The sequence below is a fragment of the Pempheris klunzingeri genome, chromosome 21 (genome assembly GCF_042242105.1).
Source record: "Pempheris klunzingeri isolate RE-2024b chromosome 21, fPemKlu1.hap1, whole genome shotgun sequence".
Classification (NCBI taxonomy): Eukaryota; Metazoa; Chordata; class Actinopteri; order Acropomatiformes; family Pempheridae; genus Pempheris; species Pempheris klunzingeri.
The window spans coordinates 7,625,689-7,650,777 of record NC_092032.1 but is presented as its reverse complement, the minus strand read 5'-3'; the positions used below and the strand labels follow the sequence as shown (position 1 = coordinate 7,650,777).

General features: G+C 40.7%; 1 protein-coding gene and 1 pseudogene across 1 annotated transcript; both read left to right on the top strand.

Annotated features, from left to right (window-relative positions):
• The first annotated feature begins 101 nt into the window (after positions 1-101).
• fen1 (flap structure-specific endonuclease 1) lies at positions 102-5,247 on the top strand. Its single transcript, XM_070852778.1, has 12 exons — positions 102-226; positions 715-824; positions 1,291-1,393; positions 1,528-1,630; positions 1,962-2,025; positions 2,300-2,409; positions 2,791-2,927; positions 3,496-3,562; positions 3,816-3,947; positions 4,027-4,178; positions 4,585-4,699; positions 4,926-5,247. The coding sequence occupies exons 2-12, from the start codon at positions 743-745 to the stop codon at positions 5,001-5,003; spliced, it is 1,143 nt and encodes a 380-aa protein (XP_070708879.1). The 5' UTR covers positions 102-226; positions 715-742; the 3' UTR covers positions 5,004-5,247.
• A 1,492-nt stretch (positions 5,248-6,739) lies between these two features.
• Positions 6,740-16,715, top strand: LOC139220911 (sialoadhesin-like; annotated as a pseudogene).
• Positions 16,716-25,089: the final 8,374 nt, after the last annotated feature.

Genomic DNA, 25,089 nt, shown 5'->3' with positions numbered 1-25,089 from the left:
ACCTCAGTGAACCAATCGAATGCCCTTCCAGTACTTCCTCATTTGAACTCAGACCTGAGTAATCACACCTGCATTATCGATGCGCTGCTCTTCACTGTCTCTGGCGATGCCGTGCTCGATAGATTGACAGGCGATGCCTGTTATTTGATTTCCCGCGAAACAGACGCAATTCCTCGCGCCCGAGAAGCCGGGACAAGTGCACAAACTCGAGTGCAACAACTAGCCGGTGAGTCCGCAATAAACTACAAAACGATTCAACACAAGTCACTTTGTAAAGTTAAGAGACGGCGACTGTTGCTATCCACTGCTAGCATGCACCTTGTGAACAAATGTGTCTTTGCTCATGTCGTGTCCCCTCAGTTAGCTTCATGTCTGCACCCTTACTAGCCCTCTGCGGCAAACCACCGCTCAGCGACTTGCCAGGGCACGTCCTACCCTCGCATGCCAAATTCCTGTAACAATTAAATCAATTTAATTTGGCCATCTGTCAGTGTAATCCATAGTCGTAGATTATAGTTTACACTGTGTAAACTATTAACAATATCTAGGTTTAAATCCGGCGTGCATCCGACTGAGCAGCACACGTGTAAACTAAATGTAAACAGTTAAAACCAGGTTGTGTGTTGCGCTCGCGTTTTTGACAATGTTGGGGGACATTAATAATAATAATAATATGACAATAGAATTATTGAACATTGTGTCATCGTTTTCCAGATTTTGCTTCCAGCTGCAGCCCAACACAATGGGAATACACGGACTTGCCAAACTGATTGCTGACCACGCTCCTGGTGCCATCAAAGAGCAGGACATCAAGAACTACTTTGGTATCTGTTAAAGTTCCCTTTCCCTGCATGTTGATTGTGAGGCCTGCGTAAGAAATGAGAGTTGGATCAGATGAGGGCTTCATGATCTCCCATGGGTAAATCGGATCAATGCTGTATCACGTGATATGGGGATACAGCAAAGATGGAGGATGAATCAAAATGATCCTTTATTGAATTTATTTATTATTTTATTTTGAATGTATTGATCCTTTATTAAAAGTGTAACACATTGAGCTCCAGCTGTAAATCCTTGTGCAGTGAGTTCCATTAAGACTACATAGTGCCTCTCTTTTGCAAATCTAACCTTATGGGCAAATGGAAGAATATTTTTTACTTTACTTTGCCATCATACCACAGAGAATCAAGGCTTAAACAGAAAACATGGTTAAGGAAGTTGCTACACTTAATGCCATTGTTTTGATGACATGCCAGATAATTTGCTAACTGCGTTTCGGAACTTTTGCAGGCAGGAAAATTGCCATCGACGCCTCCATGTGTATCTATCAGTTCCTGATCGCTGTGCGACAGGACGGGAATGTTCTGCAAAATGAGGATGGAGAGACGACAAGGTACAACCCTCACGACATAGACACTTTAAATTCAGACACATTAGAGATAGTTGTTGGATGGATCCTAGACCAGGTAGCTCACAACTTGGCATAAGGCTGAAATATTTTTGCAACCTGCTTGCTCTTTTTCTCAGCCACCTGATGGGAATGTTCTACCGGACAATCCGCATGCTGGAATACGGCATCAAACCTGTGTACGTGTTTGACGGCAAGCCCCCACAGCTCAAGTCAACAGAGGTTCGTGTGGGCACTGATTTTAATTGCTGTTGTGTGCACTCAACCTGTAGTCGAACAGTGTGGTCAGAACTGTGGCTTTAATCAGTATTTGCTGTGATGATGGCAGAGTTTCTCAAAGTGGGACACTGTGCCATGTTTAACCACGGTGCTGTAATCTGCTATGTTATAGCTCAGTAAACGCAAAAACATTTCAAAACTGTCTTTATGCGTAGATTATCTATCTGGCAATCGAAAGCAATACATTCAACAGAGAATTATGTTTTGTTTTTTGTATCTGTATCTTTTTTTCCTCTTTGTCTTACTCTGTCTTTGCTCTTCTCTTCATCTCCAGCTGGAAAAGCGAGGGGAGAGGAGGGCAGAAGCTGAGAAGCTGCTTGCTCAAGCCCAGGAACTGGGTACAGTAATGCTTTTCAAAGTTTATTTAACAAAGTCATGAATGGCATTACTCTTTATTTGTTGTGCAGTGTTTTTATGTTGATGCGGCACACTAATGATTTTTCTTCCTGCAGAGATCAGAATCTGTGTGTTTTTTTTTTTTGTGAAATTAGCACATGCGTAATCAGTCTTTATATATTTTATATAATAAGCTTTACTTACATGGTAGCGATTCTAAATCTTCTTACTTCGCTCATGCATTAAAATGTCTGCATTTTTTTTGTCTCATCCCAGGGGAGCAAGAGAATATTGACAAATTCTCCAGGCGTCTGGTAAAAGTCACCAAGCAGCATAATGATGAGTGCAAGAACCTGCTGACCCTGATGGGAGTGCCTTATGTTGAGGTGTGTTTAATTCTCACATGGCTGCAGTCTTGCTGGCTTTAAGATTGCTTCCATTTATGTTGACAGCAAGGGTACTCTCTTTTTCAATAGCTTTATCATTATTTTTTCCAGTTATGTGTTTGCAATAATGGGATTTAAAGGCCCTGAGAATGTGATGTTAAAACTGATCACGGATTAGGGTTTGCAAAAAGGCTTAAGAAGTATATTTTTCTTGTTGCTTTGACACCAGAACAGAAATAGATATTATGGTAATGTAGAGGGAAATGCCCGCTGTTCTGCTGTATGCCGGAAACTAAAGCGTTTTTTTCATCATGTCAGAGAAATCAGTTGCAACAGGACATTGTTGGAGAATAATTCTGTGAAATGTGTTTTGTGTTGTAGGCTCCATGTGAGGCGGAGGCCAGCTGTGCCGCTATGGTTAAAGCAGGGAAGGTCTTTGCCACAGCAACAGAGGATATGGATGGGCTGACCTTTGGGACAAATGTCCTGCTCAGACACCTCACAGCCAGCGAAGCAAAGTAATGTTCCACCTGCGTCACTGATTCCCACTGTTAGACTCTGTAGCAGAGATGCTCAGAGAATGCACATGAACCTCATATGTTACCCTGTTTGATTCTTATTTCTACACTTGATAATTATGAAATTCAACCTGCAATCAGTTCCATTTGAATCAAGAATTCATAATTGTTTCAGGGGCAAAATGGGGCCAAATTTCTTGTTATTACAGTTTACATGTTCTACTCAAGTGACGGCAGTGTTAAGTTATCCTACCAGCTCTGAATAATTCAAGTGCTATGGCCATAAAACTACACAAAAGCAGTACTGTCCCTGACATTTTCTCCTCTGATTTATCAAAGTTGATAACAGAACTCGCATGGTAGCTTTCATTGTCTCACCAAGACCCAGAAGGAAACTTAGCTCTGAATTTGAGCTTTGGACGATTGTGTATATTCAAGAATTAAAAGAGGGGAAGGGGAGACAACATGCAGAGTGTTTCACAAGTAGTAGTCATTACATGTAATGGTAATGACAGTAATGTCTTCCTTTTTGCACTTGATAATATATCACAGAATTTATTTGTTTTAGGAAACTTCCCATCCAAGAGTTCCACTTCAGTCGCATGCTGCAGGACATCGGCCTGACCAATGAACAGGTGAATTTCTTCTCTGACTTTGAGAACAATGCAGCACATTATGTAATCAAGAGCATAATTTTTCATCGGGGGTAGAATTCAAGAACCACTTTAATCATGCTGACTGTGGACTCACCCCACAGTGCAGAGTCAGCATGCTGCGCCACTGTACTCCTCTGGTAAATAGAATTGTAAACACAGCTGGGCCCGGTACAGGAGTGATATTTGTGTCTCTATTGCTTTAACCCCTCCTCCTTTTCGTGGTCCGTGCTAGTTCATAGACCTGTGTATTCTGCTGGGCTGCGACTACTGCGCCACCATCAAGGGGATCGGCCCCAAGAGAGCCATCGACCTGATTAAACAGCACGGCTCCATCGAAGAGATCCTAGAAAACATTGACCCTAACGTAAGTGCTTACCATCCAGACATTCAGGCAGATCAACAAAGGCGGGTCTGGTCCTGATTCTCTGCTTGCCTTCATGCAGAAGCACCCTGCTCCAGAGGACTGGCTGTTCAAAGAGGCCAGGGGCTTGTTTTTGAATCCAGAAGTGGTGGACTGTTCCACGCTGGAGCTGAAGTGGGGCGAGCCGGATGAGGAGGGACTGATCCAGTTCATGTGTAACGAGAAACAGTTCAGGTGAACCGTCAGCAGGCTCTCCGCAGCACTGTGTCATGATGGGTGATGATGGTGATGATGATGATGATGATGATGACACCAGCCGTAGTGGCGATTAAATGACCAGACCAGCTGGTCGCACCACATCTGAGCAGACTGGGCTGCACTGGTGGCCATGTAGGGGCAGAGTTTGGGCCTCCAGCATCACATTAGCACCCATCATACATATGATAAAAGGTTCAGAGCACATTCCAGAGTCTGGGCGTGTTGGACTCTTATAGTGAACCCTTTTGCTTACTAGTTATACATGACATTTTTCTGAAAGACCTACTTTATAGTCATTTGTTGTAGACGGTCAGCTGGAAATGACAGTTTGCGTAGGATAACCTTTACCTCCTTATTGATTGATTTGGGTATCTGTGTGCAGTGAGGACAGGATGCGTAACGGCTGTAAGAAGATTTTGAAGAGCCGTCAGGGCAGCACACAGGGGCGACTGGACTCTTTCTTCACTGTCACTGGATCTCTGTCCTCCAAACGAAAGGTACCCCATGTCTGACTTTTTTAGATTGTAAATAGTATGCAGGTGTTCAGTAGGCTGCTTTATTTTATTTTTTTTAATACCAGTGAACTTCAGGATTTTTTCCAGTCTTTCCTCTTTCTTAATTGTGCAGGTGTGTGTAATTGTGCAAGTTGCTGCTGTCACACATTCAGTTATCTCCATGCGTGTATATTGGGCTCATTTGTTGTGTTTCTTTTGCCTTTCTTAGGAACCTGAAATGAAAGGATCAGCGAAAAAGAAGCAGAAGACTGGAGCCACGCCAGGCAAATTTAGGAAGGGAAAATAGACTGAATACATCTTCTTTCGGGAATTAATTATTGTAATAAATAACACCTACTAAATAGAGCTGAGAGGAGAACTAGAGCTGAGACAGGAGGAAGCTGTGACACAATAAGAAGTTGTGTGTATTTGTTCACGACCAAACATGACTTTGTTTAAAGAAGTACAAGCTAGGAATGTTTTAAAGGCTTTTTACTGGATCAAAGTGTGTTTTCTGTTACTAAATAAAAGTAATGAAGTGTTTTTGTAGAGACATTTGTCACTGTTGATTTTCACACTTGGGGTCATCTTACTGTAGAAAGCGTGCGTGTGTGTGGCGAAGAATGTAGCAGTAATATGACAAAAAATGGCATTTGAAGCGAGTTACCACAAACAATGATATTCTATCTGTTACTATGGTAGTCCTCTATCATGTTGTCAAGACTGTTTAATATACCACAAAGAAAATATGTGGCATGCTTTTGTTTTACAAAGGTCAGACTGGGAGGCTGTTCGGTTTGCACACACTTCCTTGCATTATCCACATAAGTAGCATGACTGAGAATACAAGAAAGTAACTGTACTGTTGTGTTTGTAAATCAATTATTTATGTGAGTTATTAATCTGAATCTGCAAAGTTTCCAGTAACTAAAGTTACCAGATACATGTAGGGGAGTAAAAGTGAAGTGTGGTGGAGTAGAAGTAAAAGTAGCAGAAAACTGAAACACAAGTATTTTTTTTAACTTTTTATGCTAAATTACAGTATTTGAGTAAAAGGCACTTTCCACTAATTAGCATACACACTGCATCTGAGACTGGTCAGCTGTTTTGAAGGTATTTGATCATAAAACAAAGTATTGGATTGTAAGTGTGTTTATTGACTGTATTTTCCTCTGCAGCACAGTCGCTGCTTCTAATTGTGAGGGTTTTTTTTATTTTTTGCACTTGAACAAAAGCCTTGGCGTGCAAGTAACTGCATTCTTTGACCCAAAGTTTTTTCAGACTGTGTGTAAACATAAAGTAAAATATTTACATTATCTCATTTGGTTTAGTTTGTCACCTCACCCTTCTTCCAGTCTCTTTACATATGAACAGTAACTGAGATATTAGTTGTATTTCAGCAGCTTTCTATCTATAGTTCATGTGCTGTCCATGTGATTTACAATATAAACCAGGTGGAATTTAATAAGGAAGTACAATTTGGTTGAAATACTGCGAACCCACTCGATTTTACACTAAATATAATTTTTAAGTGCAGCTCTGCAGATGTCAGCACTTTTTTGCAGTGTGCGCCAGTTGAGAAATTCTCATTCAACTCCAGGCAACCTCTTCAGTCCGGTGTCCTGTTCTCATACTACATCCATGGTTACATATGACCAAGCTTGATTTCTTGAATGGGAATAATCCATTTTAGAGTATTTTAATGAGTGTCTGAGGTGTGCTCAGTGTTCAAGAATAGAAGTAGTGAAGGGTTTCTAAAGTGAAATTATATTCTAACCTAAAATTTCTTTCTTCCCGAAGAAGTGTAGGACAGGTGCTTTTCTTTCCAGTAGTATGATCTTTTATTATTTGCAGATTAATATTTTCCACAACAATTCATTATCTAAGTCACTTTACTTTACACTTTAGTCAGATTACATTGAATAGATGTGCAGTAAAACTAACTGGACTTTGTAGTTTAACTCAGGCAGTTGTCTTGGCATTAAAAACAGCACTTAAACAGGGAAGTGGAATACTTTCTTTGTAGCACATGAAATCACCCACCGAAGGATCTCGTTGCTGCGCTCTCTCTGACGAGGGCTTATCTGGTAAGACCATCTTCTTTTTTTTTTTAACTCATTTCATTTTTTAACCAAAACACTTGTGCTATTTTGTTATTTTTATTTTGTTATGAACCTCATGAAAGATTGCTTTGACAGCATTTCACTTCAACTAAAATGGCATGAATCCATTTTTTCTGTGGTATTATTTAGAGTTTACTTTAAACATTGTCGCAGTTGATGCTAACTGGTCCCTACTTAGAATCCTGCCTGTACGGTGCAAGTTTCTTGTAGGAATGTGTGCATTTCCTAAGTTCTTATATTCTTTTTAATAGCTCCAAAAGCATACGATGGGTTACATGGCAGCTCCGTCTCTGAATATTGCAAACATCCTGTTTCTTCATATCCTCTTTCTTTCAGGTGAGCTGCTTGTTTAGTCACTTTAATTTGGAAACTTTAACTCAAGTCACAGTTTGAGCTTCATTTACAGTCAAAGCAGAAACACCAATGCAGACAGAGTACATTTATAACTGCTTACGTCATAATGATTCATACTTGATTAGTAGCACAGGAACATGTAACATGCAGCTGCTGAAGTATCTTTCTTTTCATAGAGATGTGTTCTGCATTTTGTTCATCATGAGTCTGGTTTTACAGGAGCTTTGGCTGGATGTCCTGAGGACTCAGACCTCTCCATTACTGCACCAAAGAAGATGGAAGCGCTGAGTGGATCTTGTTTGCGAATCCCCTGTAACTTTAGAGCTGAACCACGCAAAGGTTTTGATAGCAGAAGAGAAATCTTTGGAATGTGGATTAAAAGTGCCCCATATTTTAGAAGCAATCCAAGCAATGTGATTTTCAACAGCGGCAGGACAGTTAACACCTATCCAATGAAAATTACTGGAAACCTGAATCAGAATAACTGCACCACTTTATTTTCTAATTTAATCATAGATTATACAAACACATACTTCTTCAGAATTGAGAGCCAAACGTTCATGGCAACAGCTGTTTGTGATTCTCTTCAAATACGAGTTACAGGTGAGACGATTTTGTTTTTATCGGTCAGATTTTAATGTTTCATCTTTTCCTGAAACAGTGAGAACCACGACCCTTGCCCTACATCTACTGTCAGATGATCAGCAGCATCAGTTTAATTAGTTTAGTAATTAGTTTAATCCAAAGTTACACAGACACGTACTCCTTTAGAATTGAGAACACTGAGTTATTGGCAACAGTCATTGTTTTCTGCCAGTCTAATGTTGTATTATACATATATTCAGAATCAGCGTTGTTCAGTTTACAGAAATGTAAACTGATGGGATGTTTACTCACTAAGAAATGCTTCCTTAGTACATTAGTATATTTTGTACACATTGCACAACATATTACATATTAGATTTTTTTGCATTCATGTTCAGAAAACAAGTTATAATTTCCCCATATGAGATTTTTCCATGGATGAAAAGTGTGTGTTTGATTTGAAACCACAGATTCTCCTCCGAGGCCCAGTATTGACATCTCAGGTGATCTGAAGGAGCATCAGTCTGTCACTGTAACCTGCTCAGCTTCCACTCCCTGTCCACACTCTCCTCAGAGTCTCAGAGTCTCCAACAAGACGCTCACAGTGAAATAGAGGAAAACCCCGATGGCACCTTAACAACTAAAATCCAGAGGAACATCACTCTGTCAGACCAGCATGATGGACTCAACATCACCTGTTCTGCCAGATATCCTGTGAATGAAGGAAGAGACGTCAAGACAGCAGAGGAGAGGAAGACTCTCAGTGTTTCATGTAAGACGTCCACAGTTTGTTACTGGATCCTGTCAGAACATCATGATTCATGGGATGTCACAAGATTTTAATGAGTAAAGTTAATCTCACATTTTCCTCAGATGCTCCTAAAGACACCTCAGCGTCCATCAGTCCTCCAGGTTTGGTGTCAGCAGGTAGCTGGGTGAACCTGACCTGCTCCAGCAGAGCCAAGCCTCCCGTCAGCCGCTTCACCTGGTTCAAGAAGAAGAGCAGCACAGATAGACCCATCAATGTGTCTGATGGAGCTATTTACAGCTTCAATGTGACAGATGGAGGAGTTTATTACTGTGTGGCCACAAATGATCTTGGTAATCAGACGTCATCAGAAATTAGTCTTCATATAAAAGGTAAATACTGAACTGGACTGAATCCAGTTTGATTGTTGAAAAGTGGAATTTCTGCAACGGCTACATGAGTTTTGTTACGTGTTTTCTAATAATGGTCACATATGTGTGTTTTGTTCCTATGAGCAGAACCACATAATGAATCTCTACAATGGGAAGCAGTTCTGGGAGGAATCATTGGGATCATCGCACTCATCTGCCTGGTGGTCTGTGTTTGGTGAGTGTCACAAATTCAAGCAGGTGACTTCACGTTTTTAGCAACATCCATATCCAAAATGAAGACACAGATGGTTACGTGGGCAAGTTCTCTATGTGCTAATCCAGATTACCCACTGATGATTTGTTTTACAGCACCCTTGTGTATTGGAAGTTGTTGAAGTCAACAGATTCAACTCAACAACAGAATCTGGTGGGAAAATACTAAACTTTTCTGTACAGTGGTGCATTTGAAATGTTTTGCATCTGTTGTTAAGATATATGGAAGCATTTGACTGAACACTACATGGACAGACTGAAAGATTCTTTCTGGGAATCTCTCAGAACTCATTTGTGACACAATGTGAGATGTTTTGTTGCAGTGTCCAGTAAAAGCTGCGTTACAACTCCAAGTCCAGATGCTCACAGCATTTCGTGTTTCTGCAGAGTCAAACGGGTGAAGAGCCAGCAAGAAAAACAGAAGTAGAAGAAGAAAACATCCATTATGGAGAGATCGACTTCTCCAAGCTTAGACCTGAACTGTCTTCGGCCTCAGTGCAGGACCCTGAGCAGCAGCAGGATACGCTGTACGCACAGGTCAAAGTGTCCAAGGCAGCAAACAGCTTAACGCAGACTGCTGACGGGTCAGAGGACCTCTACGCTCAAGTGAAGAGAAAATAGTCCTGTTTGTGTAAAGGTACAGTGCCTTGCAAAAGTATTCATATGGGATTTTATGTGATAGACCAACACAAAGTTGCACATAATGGTGAGGTGGAAGGAAAATGATACGTGGTGTTTTTTACAAATAAAAATCTGAAAAGTAATACTTTGTCGAACCACCTTTCGCTGCAATTACAGCTGCAAGTCTTTTGGGGTAAGTCTCCACCAGCTTTGCACTTCTAGAGACTGCAATTTTTGCCCATTCTTCTTTGCAAAATAGCTCCAGCTCAGTCAGATTGGATGGAGAGCGTCTGTGAACAGCAATTTTCAAGTCTTGCCACAGATTCTCAATAGGATTTAGGTCTGGACTTTGACCGGGCCATTCTAACACATGAATATGATTTGATCTACACCATTCCAGTGTAGCTCTGGCTGTATGTTTAGGGTCGTTGTCCTGCTGGAAGGTGAACCTCCGCCCCAGTCAAGTCTTTTGCAGCCTCCAACAGGTTTTCTTCATGACTGTGTTTGTTCACTAATGTTCTCTAACAAACCTCTGAGGCCGTCACAGAACAGCTGTATTTATACTGAGATTGAAGTACACACAGGTGGACTCTATTTATTAATTAGGTGACTTCTGAAGGCAGTTGGTTGCACGGGATTTTATTTAGGGGTATCTGAGTAAAGGGGGCTGAATACATATGCACGCCACACTTTTCAGATTTTTATTTGTAAAAAATCTTTAACAACGCATACAAGGCACTGTACAGGTTGCATTTACAATCAGTATTCTTAATATATAAGCATTTTTATTTCCAGTCAGTGGGTGTGGATGGAAAAGCTGACAGGTGCTGACTGAAGGATAAGCAGAGGGGTGTGTGCCGGAGGGTGGGGTTTGTATTGCATTGAGCACTATATTGCAAGAAAACGCTCGGTATTCATCTTCTGATAATCACAATTTCAACAAAATTCAGTAAATGTTTCCACAATACGTTCCTTGTATGTAAAAATAGGGAGAGTGGTGTCTTTTTTTCTTTTTCTTTTTAAGAATATAATAACAAAAACTTCCTCTACTATTGACACCCTGAAGAAAATCACACTGTGGTACAAGCAAGCTATCCTCAGTCTAAATCAGTCCAGCTGAACAAGTCTCATGTCATTATTACTCATTATTGTGACTCAATGTGTCATTTTTTAATCTTAAATATGTTTATAAAGCAAGTCAAACCAATCATTTGCTTTTAGCTGAGGTTGTACCTCCATCCTCTCTAGTTTTTACTCTTGTTTTAATTCTTCTCTCACATCCATGGAGTTATTTTATGTAGGATATGACATCGGTCGCTGCAGTGTTGACTGGACTAACTGCTCACTTAAAGTTTTACCCCCATGAGGAAAGTTTATGGTTCAGCCCACAAGGTTACATGATGTGCAGCTCAGACTCTCTGAGTGGAGAGCCCAGCCTACATTTCAGCCTACAGACACCCAATGGGGCAGATGATGTAATGCAAAGGGAAATTGAGAATTGAGTAACATTTAGATTCTAATGAGAAGTCGAGCAGAAGCAGCACACCCTGGTACAAAATGTCAAAAGCCAAAGGTGTTTGTCGTCTAAACATTACACAGTAATTTCTTAGCCTGTTTAATCCTGTACATGTGTGAAGGGCTCCTCAAAGATCTCCACACTTTAACAAATTTTTGTCCAGAGCCCCATGGTGTATATCTGATTTTTCAAGTTTCAGGTTCAATAGCACATCCCTTATCCCTTATTTTAACTGCAGCTGTTCAGAAATCATTCCAAACAAAATAAGACAAAAGTATTGTGTAGTCCGACCGGGTCAGTGGGTCAGTCAAAGTCTTTAACCCCTGTTGCAAAAGTAAAAGAAAAAAGTTAGAACATGGTGTTACAAAGATAAATATCGTCGTGTCGGTCAGGGACCTTTTGATGTGAGAGGCCTGGCTGGTTTCTCACGTACACAGTGTTGTTTTCATGCAGAAGATGCAGCTCTAAGTGTGATAAAATCTATGTGAATGTGAATGTTGAAATTATGCCTTTTGTCTGTGTGTGGCTGATGAACCACATCAGTACACTGCAACGTGTTTCAACATTGATACTCTTCCTCTATGTTGCAATCAAGAGTTGCTGAGCCTGAGTTCCTGTATTTATGTTCTTCTTTGTATTATTTCTCATCATTTGAGTAATATTTCTTCCCAGTCTACTGTGAATTCCTGTATTGAAGGCTTAACCACCCCCACCCCCCCAAAAAAGTAAAAAAAAATACTTTCTGCTTGGAGTGCAGATACTTCTTTTATTTCTTTTTTTCCTGCATGTTCCTTTATTTTATCTGGTCTGAATTTATGGCACCTTTTCAAGTTTTCTTTTAATGAAAGAATAAAACAAGGTAAGTCTTTTGCCTGCTGGTGTTACATTGTATGTAAATATGTATTTTTTAGGTTGTAATTAGATATCTGAGCTGATGAGGAAGCAGAAAGTATAAATGGGGAAAACATTTTTATCACTTCTTTTCTCTTTGGTGTTTGGTGGTGTATACTCACGTGTCGATGACTGTTAAGTGAATTTGACATCCAGCACACTGTTGGCTCTGTAGGAATATATTTTGCTCCAACTCACTGTCATTTATTTGATTTATTTAATTATATGAATTGTATTCATATCTATTGGTGTAATTTGACATATTAATGAAATAAAGACACAAATAAAAGCATTAAACATCGCTTTCAACACATCAGTGCAGTAATACAGAGCAACAGTGATAAAGGTGATCCACAGTGACTGCCCACAAGTCAGCAACAACACATGACGTTCACAGCTTCATTTGTTTAAATATCATTATTTATTGTTGTGATTTACATTTGTGACATACATGAAGATAAGATAAAATCTATATAGCGTATATACTTGCAGTGATTCATTAAAAATACTCAGAGAATATCAGCAGTACAGGTGAGAACTTGCTATATTTCTCTATCGTAAAAACCACCTGGACTTCCTCCGTGCTCTTTAATCATGCAGGAGGAAGTCAATACGGTTTGAAATTACACCAGTTAAACAGGGAAGTTGTTTCTTGAACTGGATCTTTGCCCTTCAGTTCAATTTCATCGATTGAACCATTTTCAGTCTAAAACCATCAACCAAAGGATCTAACCGTCGCTCTCTTTCTTACGTGGGCGTCTTTGGTGAGACAAAATGATTTACTGATTTTACTTAACATGTTGAACGCTGTGTAAAACTTACTGCATTGTTGTGTTTGTAAATCCAGGTGATGAGTCTAATGGCTGTCCAGTGTGTGAATATGGTGACAGCCATCAAGCTACTGAGTGTCTTCTTTATTTCAGGTGAGCTGTTTGTTCGCTCACTTTTATTTGAAGACACTGATTTACTGATTTACACTGATGAGTTTGGTCACCACTGACTCATGTCTGGCAGAGATAGAGGAAGTTCTGAAATATTTTACTGACTTAAAAGTAGCAGTTACACAGTATAGAAATACTGTGTTACAAATAGTGGAAGCATTGTTACAAAGCATTGTTTGAGCATCAAAATCTACATAAGGTGCCAAAAGTAAAAGTTGTCATAATATAGAATTTCAGAATAATGAATGTAATATTACTGAATTATAATTATTGGTGTATTGATGTTACAGCTGGTAATTTCAAACACACACACTATACTGCGGGGCAGCTTGAGAATTTCCCCTTGTAGTCAATAAAGTTTTATCTTAAACCTATAATATGGATAATTTTATTCTGCATTATTAATCTGAATCTGCAAAGTTTGCAGTTACTTAAGTTATCAGGAAAATATAGTGGAGTAAATATACAATATTTGCCTCTGAAGTGTGGTAGAGTAGAAGGAAAACCAGCAGAAAATACTCAAGAACAAGTACTTCATTACAGTATTTGAGTAAATGTGTCTTTGCACCACCGATTAATAGGAAAAGTGTTATCTGTTTGTTGTAAACAATTAAAATGAATCATCAAACATATTATATATATTACATTATATTGTGTTAATCTCAAGTGTTGACTGTGAGTCTGGTTTTACAGGAGCTTTGGCTAATTGTGATCCACCGAGGTTCAAGTTCGTTTATACACCAATGCAGATGGAAGCACTGAGTGGATCTTGTTTGCAAATCCCCTGCAACATGACTCTTCCATCACAATATCAATTTGATATCACAACCGGAATCCTTGGAATGTGGATGAAAAATGACGTCGATATAAAAAATGTGATTTTCAAAAGTGATGGGACAGTTAAGATCTATCCAATGAATATTACTGGAAACCTCAGTCAGAAAAACTGCACCACTTTATTTTCCAAATTAATCATAAATTACACAAACACATACTTCTTCAGAATTGTAAACAGCAAATTCAAAGCCTCAGGTGTTTGTGATCCTCTGCAGATAACAGTTACAGGTAAGACAATTTAAAATATTATTTAGAATAAAAACTGAACTCGGTTGCAACTTAGCTCTAAAGGACAAACTTTGTGATTCTAACCTTTACTGTGAAACTTCTTTACTGTCTATATATACTGTATAATTCCTTCATGTCAGTGTGAGTGTGTTTTGTATGCACTGAACATTACATGTATATACTCAAGTAAAGTGCCTTCATTTAAATATTTGTGGTTTTCAGTGAAATGCCTTAACAATTGTTAGGTTTGCCAGCCTCAGCTCGACTGTGTTTTGTGCTAATTAGCAGATGTTAGCATACTAACGTGTGAAATTAAAATGGAGAATATGGTAAGCATGATACGCTCTAAATATCAGCATGTTACATTGTCAGTGTGGCACATTAGCAGCCTCACAGAGCTGCTTGCATGGCTGTCTTGTTACTGTGCTTTCCAGTGTAAAGTGTGTGTTTGATTTGAAACCACAGATTCTCCTCCGAGGCCCAGCATTGGCATCTTGAGCATCTCAGGTGATCTGAAGGAGCATCAGTCTGTCACTGTAACCTGCTCAGCTTCCACTCCCTGTCCACACTCTCCTCCTAATCTCACCTGGAGTCTCCAACAAGACGCTCACAGTGAAATAGAGGAAAACCCCGATGGCACCTTAACAACTAAAATCCAGAGGAACATCACTCTGTCAGACCAGCATGATGGACTCAACATCACCTGTTCTGCCAGATATCCTGTGAATGAAGGAAGAGACGTCAAGACAGCAGAGGAGAGGAAGACTCTCAGTGTTTCATGTAAGACGTCCACAGTTTGTTACTGGATCCTGTCAGAACATCATGATTCATGGGATGTCACAAGATTTTAATGAGTAAAGTTGATCTCACATTTTCCTCAGATGCTCCTAAAAACACCTCAGCGTCCATCAGTCCTCCAGGTTTGGTGTCAGCAGGTAGCTGGGTGAACCTGACCTGCTCCAGCAGAGCCAAGCCTCCCGTCAGCCGCTTCACCTGGTTCAAGAAGAAGAGCAGCACAGATGGACCCATCGATGTGTCTGATGGAGCTATTTACAGCTTCAATGCGACAGATGGAGGAGTTTATTACTGTGTGGCCACAAATGATCTTGGTAATCAGACGTCATCAGAAATTAGTCTTCATATAAAAGGTAAATACTGAACTGGACTGAATCCAGTTTGATTGTTGAAAAGTGGAATTTCTGCAACGGCTACATGAGTTTTGTTACGTGTTTTCTAATAATGGTCACATATGTGTGTTTTGTTCCTATGAGCAGAACCACATAATGAATCTCTACAATGGGAAGCAGTTCTGGGAGGAATCATTGGGATCATCGCACTCATCTGCCTGGTGGTCTGTGTTTGGTGAGTGTCACAAATTCAAGCAGGTGACTTCACTCAGTAAGAGCCACTAACAGACTCTCAGTCTCAACGCTTCAATGACGCACTGCATGTTCAGCCTGAAACTGAGTATATGAATCTAAGAGCCTCTCATGTCTTTCAGGTTTTTTAAGTCAAAAAGTCCAACTTCTCAACAGACTCAGGTGGGAAAGTACAAAACTTTAGCAGTAAAGTAGTCAAATGTGTGTTTCGAATGTTTTCCATTTGTTCACACTGGCTGTGTCATCCACCTGAGTGGATAGTATATAATTCAGACAATTCTGTTCTGTTCTGCTCTGTAATACCTTTATCGGAGCTGGACGGTCCAGCTCACAACACCTGTTTGAATTATTTTATTACAGAGTCCACCAGGCAAAGAGCTGTTTGTTAAAGAGCCAGCAGGGAAAACAGAAGTAGAAGAAGACAACATCCATTATGGAGAGATCGACTTCTCCAAGCTTAGACCTGAACCGTCCTCGGCCTCAGTGCAGGACCCTGAGCAGCAGCAGGATACGCTGTACGCACAGGTCAAAGTGTCCAAGGCAGCAAACAGCTTAACGCAGACTGCTGACGGATCAGAGGACCTCTACGCTCAAGTGAAGATACATTGAGGGTTGTTTGGTTTGTGTGAAGACAACAGATAACATCTTGAGTTCAATATTATTTACACGTCAGGCACGTGCCAATAAATGTTTAAATTAGACCAAGAACATTTCTGCACACACATTTCTGCGTAGGGCATTTAGTATAAGAGTATTTTTGAATTTAAAATGCCTCTTAAGTTTTGTTCAATTTCTTCACACATTCCTTCTAAAAATCCAAATAATCGCATTTCATCATAAACTATTTTCAATAAATTATGTTGCTTTTGTTTGTATGTAATAAACATGGAATTTAGTCTCTTCTAGTAAAATATCCTCAACTTAAGCCAACCAAGCCAAATAAGTGTCATCTCATCGTTACTTATTATTATGACTCTAAATCTGTTATTTAAAAAAGAAAAACTTTTCTAATGCAAGCTTAACTCCTTCTCTTGTTTTCCCTCCCTATGCATTCACCTCTCTCCTTCTCCTTTCATTTTATATTATTTATTTTATGTTGGATATGATCTTGGTTGTTGCAGTGAATGGTGATAAGTTAACTGGTTACATAAACTGTACATAAACATATAAAATAAACATGACATAAAATCACTAGGCTGCACTGTTGTATTATTGGGTCTGAGCTACAGACACATTTCAGCTCATGCTCTGAAATCCCGCTGAAATTCTCCAAACAATATTTGTCCTGTAAAAGGCTGTCAAAAAACACTACATTGTGTTTTAAACGTTAAAACATTGTGAATGTCACTTTAGGCCCATTTCCTACCACAAGTAGATAACGTCGCATGTAGGTTGTAGCAACCTGTTGTTCTGGTGCTGTCTGGTTTCTAACGCACATATGTGGCAAAATGTGACCGATGTGACAAAATATGAATGTGTGAGTCCTGAAATGACAATGTTTGCAATGTATTTCAAGCTTGGCACGCTTCTTCGGACAGTTGCAGATGTGTTGCAATCGAGCAGCTCTACAAACAGTATGTGTCCATCCACTCATTATGTTGGCACACAGAGTGTCATCAGTGCAACGTGAGGGTTTAAGTCACTCTTAAGAGGAAAATAAGGCCAGTTGAGAGTTGAGAGACCAGCTTCTCTAGCAGCTTTACTTTTCTCATAACAGTTGTCATAACCACACTTTCCTTGTTACTCACCCACATGTGATCAAACCAATTGATTGAGTGATTAACCAATCAGAGGCCAGAACAACTTAGACTCAGGTAAACGTGAGGAAAACTACAGAGGTGCATTCAGGATAATAATTAAACACTTCTAAACATGCTTGAGTAAATATCTAAACATGTGAATGTGTAAATCGTAACATTAATTAACATTAATATGTGAATAATTAGCTTTGTAAACACTGAAAATATATTTCTAATACATTAACTCATATATATGAATAGAATGAACCTCTAAATCTTACAGCAGTAATAAAGGTGGCTGTGATCCACAGCGACTGCCCACTAGTCAGCAACAACACATCAATTGATAGTTTTATTTTAACATCATTATTGTTAGTTATTGTTACTTATGTAACATATCTAAAGCTATATCGATCTGTACAGCATACAAATTAGCAGTGATTTACTAGAAATAGTCAAAGAATATCAGCAGTACAGGTGAGAACTTGTTATATTTCTCTACTAAAAAAACAACTGGACTTCCTTCGTGCTCTTTAATCATGCAGGAGGAAGTTGACCCGGTTTAAAATTACAACAGTTAAACAGGGAAGTTGATTGTCAAACTAGGCTATTGCCCTCTGCTAGGTTTTATGAATTGAACCATTTAATCTAACGACTAACTGCCGCCTTCTTTCTTACGTGGCCGTCTTTGATGAGACAAAATGATTCACTAATTTTAGATTATGTTCATAATCCCTGACTTTGTCCAAGTGTACCTAGAAGTATTAAGAGAGACAGTTCTGCAACATGACATTGATGTAAAAGGGGCTAGGCCAATAAAGCAGCGCCCCTATCGGGTGAATCCTGTGAAGCGGGAGCTAATGAAAAAGGAGGTAGAATAGGTTGGCTGAGCCTAGCAGTAGTCCCTGGAGCTCGCCCTGTCTGTTAGAGGCTAAAAGTGATGGATCGCCACGCTTCATAACAGACTTTCGTAAGGTAAATGCAGTGACTGTGCCTGATTCCTATCCTCTACCGAGGATGGAAGACTGTATAGACAACCTGGGATCTGCCAAATATGTAAGCAAGCCAGACCTGCTTAAGGGCTATTGCCAAGTGCCTTTAACTTGTAACCCCGGATCATTTTCTGCAATACACGGTTATGGCATTTGGCATGTGCAACGCCCCAGCCACCCTCCAGAGGTTGGTTAATATAGTCCTGGCTGGGTTAACCAATTGCAATGCATACTTGGATGACCTAATAGTGCATACCGTCTCCTGGGAGGAACACGTGTGGATTTTGGAACAGGTATTCAGCCGCCTTGAGCAGGCATCCCTCACCTTGAATTTGGCTAAATGTGAGTTCAGCAAAGCAACTGTCACTTATCTGGGACGCCAGGTAGGTCAAGGACAGGTGAGACCGGTGGTGGCAAAAGTGACAGCAATAGCGCAATATCCTGCCCCCACTAACAAAAGAGCTCTGCGGAGATTCTTAGGGATGACTGGGTATTATAGAAATTTCTGCAGGAATTTCTCAAGTATTGTGTATCCTAATCCTAACTAATCTACTCGAGCAGGATGTTGATTTCGTCTGGTCTTCTGAGTCAGCATGCCTTTGAAAGCGTGAAATCGTTGTTGTGCCATGCTCCTGTGCTCGCTGCTCCTGATCCTACTAAGACCTTTAAACTAGAAGTTGATGCCAGTGCAGTAGGGGCTGGTGCAGTCCTGCTGCAGGAGGACGCAGAGGGAGTTGATCATCCTGTGTGCTAGTTTTCTCGTAAATTTAATAAGCATCAGGTTAAGCACTCCACCATCGAACAAGAAACTCTGGCGTTGTTGTTGGCACTTCAGCACTTTGAGGTGTATGTCGGGTCCAGTCCGTCGCCAGTCATTGTGTACACCGACCAGAACCTTCTCGTCTTCCTATCCCGTATGTACAATCAGAACCGACAGCTTGTGCGATGGGCCCTGGTTGTACAAGATTATAACCTGAAGATTCTCCATAAGAAAGGCTCTGAGAATGTACTGGCCAATGCACTGTCCAGGGTGAGTATATAAGTGAACGATATTGTGATGGGTGATTGTGATTGTGAAGTGATCTGGAATCTCATCACATGGTGAAGAGAAAAAAATTTTAATACAAAAACCAGATGTTTGTGTGTGTGTGTGTGTGTGTGTGTGTGTGTGTGTGTGTGTGTGTGTAGCATTCGTGGTGTTGGTTACTCCTTTGTGTAAACAGCTTGCCCCAGAGTAGCATTCGTTCTCTGTTACCTGTTAAAACCTGTGAACCTTGTAACTGGGCTGGGCTTAGGATAGCTACCCCTTTTGTGTACTCTTTGATCGGTAGCTTCATGATACGCTGTGCATCATTAGGGGTGCTACTCCCCTGTATTTTGGTTTTGTACTGTAGAGCAGGAAGTCCTTTGATTCCTTTTTGTTTTAGTTGTGACTTTGATCAGACTAGATTAGTAAACTCAGGTTGAGTTCTCTTTTGGTTCTGGTTTGGTTTTTTTTCTTTTGAGTAGCATCTAACTGCCTTTCAGTTCCTCCTGATTTCCTTTGTGTATTTGGCACAATTTATCCTCCTTTTTGTGATAAAAATAACTGTGGACCGACCTACAGGTCATCAGGCACAAGGACAGTGAGCAGGTGCCACAAAGAGGGCACAGAACATTATCAGAGACAGCACACACCCACAACACACACTCTTCACACTCCTTCCATCTGGCAGACGCTACAGGAGCGCCACCGCAAAAACAGCTTCTATCCACAGGCCATCAGGCTCTTAAAGAAATACATATAACCTGTTATAAGCTGTGAACCACACTGTACATTACCTCTGCAACCCATAAATAATACTTTTTTTAATTTTATTCTTTTGTCTATATTATTATTATTATTATTTTATATCTTTTTAATCTGTTTTATCTCCCTTCTATTTTACTTCTTTTTATATCTGTTTTAATGCTCTTGTTTGTTTTGAAATAAGGTATGTTTAAATTTGCTTTTATGTTCTCGTTTTGCTAATATGTAAAGCACTTTGAGTTGCCTTGTTGCGGACATGTGCTATACAAATAAACTTGCCTTGCCTTGCCTTTGTGGAGGGAAACGAGCAAAGTAAGAATTTCATTGTCACCACCGTGTTCTTACTGTGCACATGACAAATAAACATCTTGAATCTTAAGGATTTCAAATAAGTCACAAGAAAAATACATTTCATAAATTTAATTAAATTTTTTTATTGTTAACACATTACATCAATCATTTCAACTACTAATTAAACATTTATGAGCCAATTAACCTAACCTGCGTGTCTTTGGGGTGTGGGAGGAAACCGGAGCACCCGGAGTAAACCCAACGCACACATGGAGAGAACATGCAAACTCAACACAGAGAGAGAACGGGCACGAGAGCCAAACACCCGTCCTTCCTCTGTGTGGCTACAGCGCTAACCGCTGCGCCACCATGCTGCCCTCAGAGTGAAGGTGAATCAGACTGAAAACATGTGGGAAGATGATCCCCCCCCCCACAGCTGTGTAGGCAGTCACATATCTCCTCCTCTCCAAATGGAGCCTACACCCAGCAGGGCGGAAGTAAGGTGTACCAAGGTTCAATTCAAATCAAATCAAAGACTTTGTCACCATATATTCCCAGATGTTTGGAGTCTGATTCACCTTCACAGATACTTATTTGTCTCTCTATACTTACCATCCTCTGCTCTGAATGCAGCGCCTCCTCCTCGACGTTCATCGTCAGTCTGCCAGCTTCCCGTGGACCCTGAAGCTGTACAGGCAGGTGAAGTCCGGGTGGCCCCAGTTGCTCTCCACCTGCAGCTTTACGAACCTGAAGACACCTCTCTGATGATCCTGAGAGACGAGAGAAATGAGAGTTAGCGGGGGCATCGTAAAAGAGAGACAGCTAAAAATGAGCGGATGGGAAATAAGTTATATAGGGAATGCAATAATGTCAGAGATTGAAGGGAAGAGAAAGTGTAAAAATGCATGTGTTTAGTTGCATGGTGTTACACTCACAGGTACTTTGAAAGTCTGGACTCCGTCCCCGTCCTGATCATACACAAAGGTTCCGAGGTGGGTTCCCTCATCCTCTAAAGTCTTCAGTCCCTGCCAGAGACAAAGAGACAAATCCAGTTGAACATCCTCCCGTTCTCTATGCAGCTAACCTGAGTGATGAGCAGGGTCTCTGTCATGTGACACGTTAAAATGTTTGACTCACGTAAACAGAAAATTCTTTTGGGGCGCTGGAAGTAGAAGTGGGAGAGACGTTTTGCGAGATGTGACCCAGCGTCACGTGGCTGATGGCGACACGGTAGGGCATCGCAATGGATAAATGCCCACGACCACCTGCAAAGGCCCAACAGCGTCCTGGTATCAGAGATGAGTCTCCCTGAGGAAAGAAAGAGAGTTCAGGTGGTGGAGCATGAAAAAAAGAGCAGGCAGTAAAACAATTCCAACTGTAATATCACACAATCATGTGTTTAGTGTGTGTGTTTCCTACCGTAATAGCAATCCTGTGGTCTACAGATGATCGCCTTATGGGAATCCCAAAAAATGTACACCCTGCGCCTGGTGTCTGGTATGATTCGGAGGACTGCTCATATACAACCCTGGCTCCTGCACACAAAGTCAGGAAGCAGATTTTGAAAATAAAAAGCACGTGTGAATTACGAACTGACAGATGACAATGATGAGGGCGGTTTAGATGTCTCACCTAGCGACTCCAGAGCGAAGTTAGGTTTGAGGTTGGCTGATGGAAGCAAATAGCTGATGCTCTCCTTCAGCCTCAGCAGTTCCACCTGCAGCTCTTTCATTTGCCGAACGTTCTCCTCACACCAGGCGCTCGAGTCCTAGAAGCGACAAGAGAGAAAGTTAATACTGCATGTTGGCATCTTTGGCATATTAACATGCTGACATCAGTTTGTGTTTAAAAGGGAAAGTCGAGGTGCTTTCATGGGTCGTACCACATTTGTGATGGTTGGTGAGACCTGTGTCTCAGAGGAACCTGGGCGCAGAGAGGTGCCCCTCAGAGTGGGGATCACAAATATAGCTCCTGCCGTGTGGAGAGAAACAAAGCATTGGATGAGCAGGTCAGGGATGATTTATTCAAAGACACAGACACTCTACAAAACTCACAGGAGAGCTCGCTTACCAAAACACAGGATGAGTGAGCAGAAGAGGAGCTTAAACATCTTCGATCTGGAGACGGTGGGGCCCCCCCTGCTGTCCATGATGTCGATGGTGTCATCATTGGCGTCGGTGTCGGTGTCAATGTTGGTGTTGGTGGTGATGTTGGTGTTGGTGTTGGTGTTAGTGTTAGTGTTAGTGTTGGTGTTAGTGTTAGTGTTAGTGTTAGTGTTAGTGTTAGTGTTGGTGTTAGTGTTAGTGTTAGTGTTAGTGTTAGTGTCGGTGTCTGCGGCAGCGGAGGCCTCTCCCCAGACGCGCCTCGCTCTAAACCTGTGCCGTCTGAAGACCCTGAATGTCATGAAGGAGAGAAGGGTGAGAGCTTTGAAGACGTGAAGACGAACACATGACTGTATTTAACACATACATGTGGACACACACACAGTCCAGCTTACCTGTACAGGATCTCCTTGTAGGAAATGGTTGGTTCTCCATTACTGTCATAGTAGTGGTTGGACACCAAACGCATGCTTCTTCGTGACATCACTGCAATAACCAAAAGAGAGAGCAGAGGAGGGAGTCAGTCACTTTCTAACACCGGGCACATTTAACTGTTACTTTTCTAATTATTAGTCTTTTACTATTAGAAACAACTCGTATGCATGTTAAGCTCTTGAGCTTCAGAAAACACTCCAAAAGAGAAACCCCTGCACAATCTACTCAGGTCTGATTCAATAACATACCATCAGATCTGAAAATGACATTTATCCTCTTGTATTACCTCTCTCATGGTTGCTTTTTAATTCTCTGTAGAGGAGTTAAGTATAAAGCTACAGGCTTATAGTACCTGTACCTGTACATGAAGGTAACCAAAACTACAATCAAGCCAATAATGTTTCTTTAGTACAGTTTCCAGCCACAGCTTTAACAAAACTCAGATGCCCCATGAAGTTAAAGAAACTAAGTCTAGAGTATTTACAAGGCATATAACATCCACGACTCCGCTGAGTCTTACAACATATGTCCGAGAACTGTGGTCCAGATGGGAGCGTTTTACCACAAGTGGTAAGTGCAATAACCAAAAGAGAGAGCAGAGGAGGGAGTCAGTCACTTTCTAACACCGGGCACATTTAACTGTTACTTTTCTAATTATTAGTCTTTTACTATTAGAAACAACTCGGTATGCATGTTAAGCTCTTGAGCTTCAGAAAACACTCCAAAAGAGAAACCCCTGCACATTCTACTCAGGTCTGATTCAATAACATACCATCAGATCTGAAAATGATGTTTATCCTCTTGTATTACCTCTCTCATGGTTGTTAAGTTAAGTTAAGTTAAGTATAAAGCTACAGGCTTATAGTACCTGTATCTGTACATGAAGGTAACCAAAACTACAATCAAGCCAATAATGTTTCTTTAGGATTGGGTTTTAGGGATTTTAATGGCCATGACTCAGATTGATGCACTTGCAAAGTGCCTCCAATATTTTATCCAGCTCCATTAACATACAGCCTTAATATAAACCACCCTTTGTTTCTCTGCTTACTGGGTGAGTTTTCTGCAGATCTTTACCTTCACAGCAGGATGACATTGATCAAAAAGTCGGTGGTTTTGACAGATTTGAGCCTTGGTCCTTCCCTGCTTCTGCCTTGAGCTCTCTTGAGTTTAATGAACCAAAGTAAAGCAACTAACGCTTCACTTGAGTTCCACATATTGTGTATAATTCCATAGAATGTTTCCTAGCGCGTCAGAATGAACTCTAGAACACCACGTGCACACACACGCGACCTCGCGTCTGAGCGTTCTATCAGCTGATCAGTGATCAGTGTTATTAGAAAGATGAATTCATATTAAATCCTCCTCGTTAAACAAATATCTCCACGTTTTATAATCACAGGCTCTAAAAAAAAACTACGAGTACACCCACTTCTCCAGGCCCCACTACACCACTGCCTCAGAGTGATAGCACAATGATGGAGAAAAATAATGTCGCTTGTATTAAAGTATGTGAGAAGAGGTGACAAAGTCCTTCTATATGTTGATATATGTGATGTTGTGAATAAACCCTCATTCATACTTCATCAAACAAGGTGCCATCTCTCATGTCACTGCGTCCGAGTGGTGTAATGCCTCCATCTTGTGGTTTGAACAGGTTCAGCCCTCGTCCATCACCACACCGTCTGTCTACCACGTGTTAAGGGGGGCTTATTCTGCAAAATCCACTTTTTAACGTCTTTTCAACATAAATATATAAACATATTTCAATATAAGTGTCCCCGGTGAGCCCAGAAACCCAGAGACTCCCAGACTAAGAGATGCTAAAATACAAGATTGTAGTTGAAAAATCTCTGAATTCAGAGAACTGAGCAATGGTGTGTTGTATTAGTCATGAATTCAAAGAATGTGCTACTTCTTCTTTCCATGTTTAAATAATCTCACTTTAAAGTTTTATTTCAATATTTATCAATGAAAGGCTGCAGGTTCACTATGTGGCAATTCAGTTTTGGTTAGTTCATTTCAATGCCTTATCCATCCATCCAAGTCTTCTATGACCTTCATTCTGACCTTTTCACGGTGGAGGGGTGTAGCGTGGGCCAAGGAAGAGCCCATGAAATCTGGAGCAGTCACATGAACAAGCAATAAATCTGACCAAATTGTACACATTTTTATAGA

What these genes read in the sequence shown, in the direction of transcription:
- fen1 (XM_070852778.1), top strand. Translation starts at nt 743, where the DNA reads ATGGGAATACACGGACTTGCCAAACTGATTGCTGACCACGCTCCTGGT. An exon ending in TGCTCAAGCCCAGGAACTGG is followed by an intron (nt 2,026 to 2,299) that starts GTACAGTAATGC and finishes GTCTCATCCCAG; the next exon opens with GGGAGCAAGAGAATATTGAC. An exon ending in TCGGCCTGACCAATGAACAG is followed by an intron (nt 3,563 to 3,815) that starts GTGAATTTCTTC and finishes GGTCCGTGCTAG; the next exon opens with TTCATAGACCTGTGTATTCT.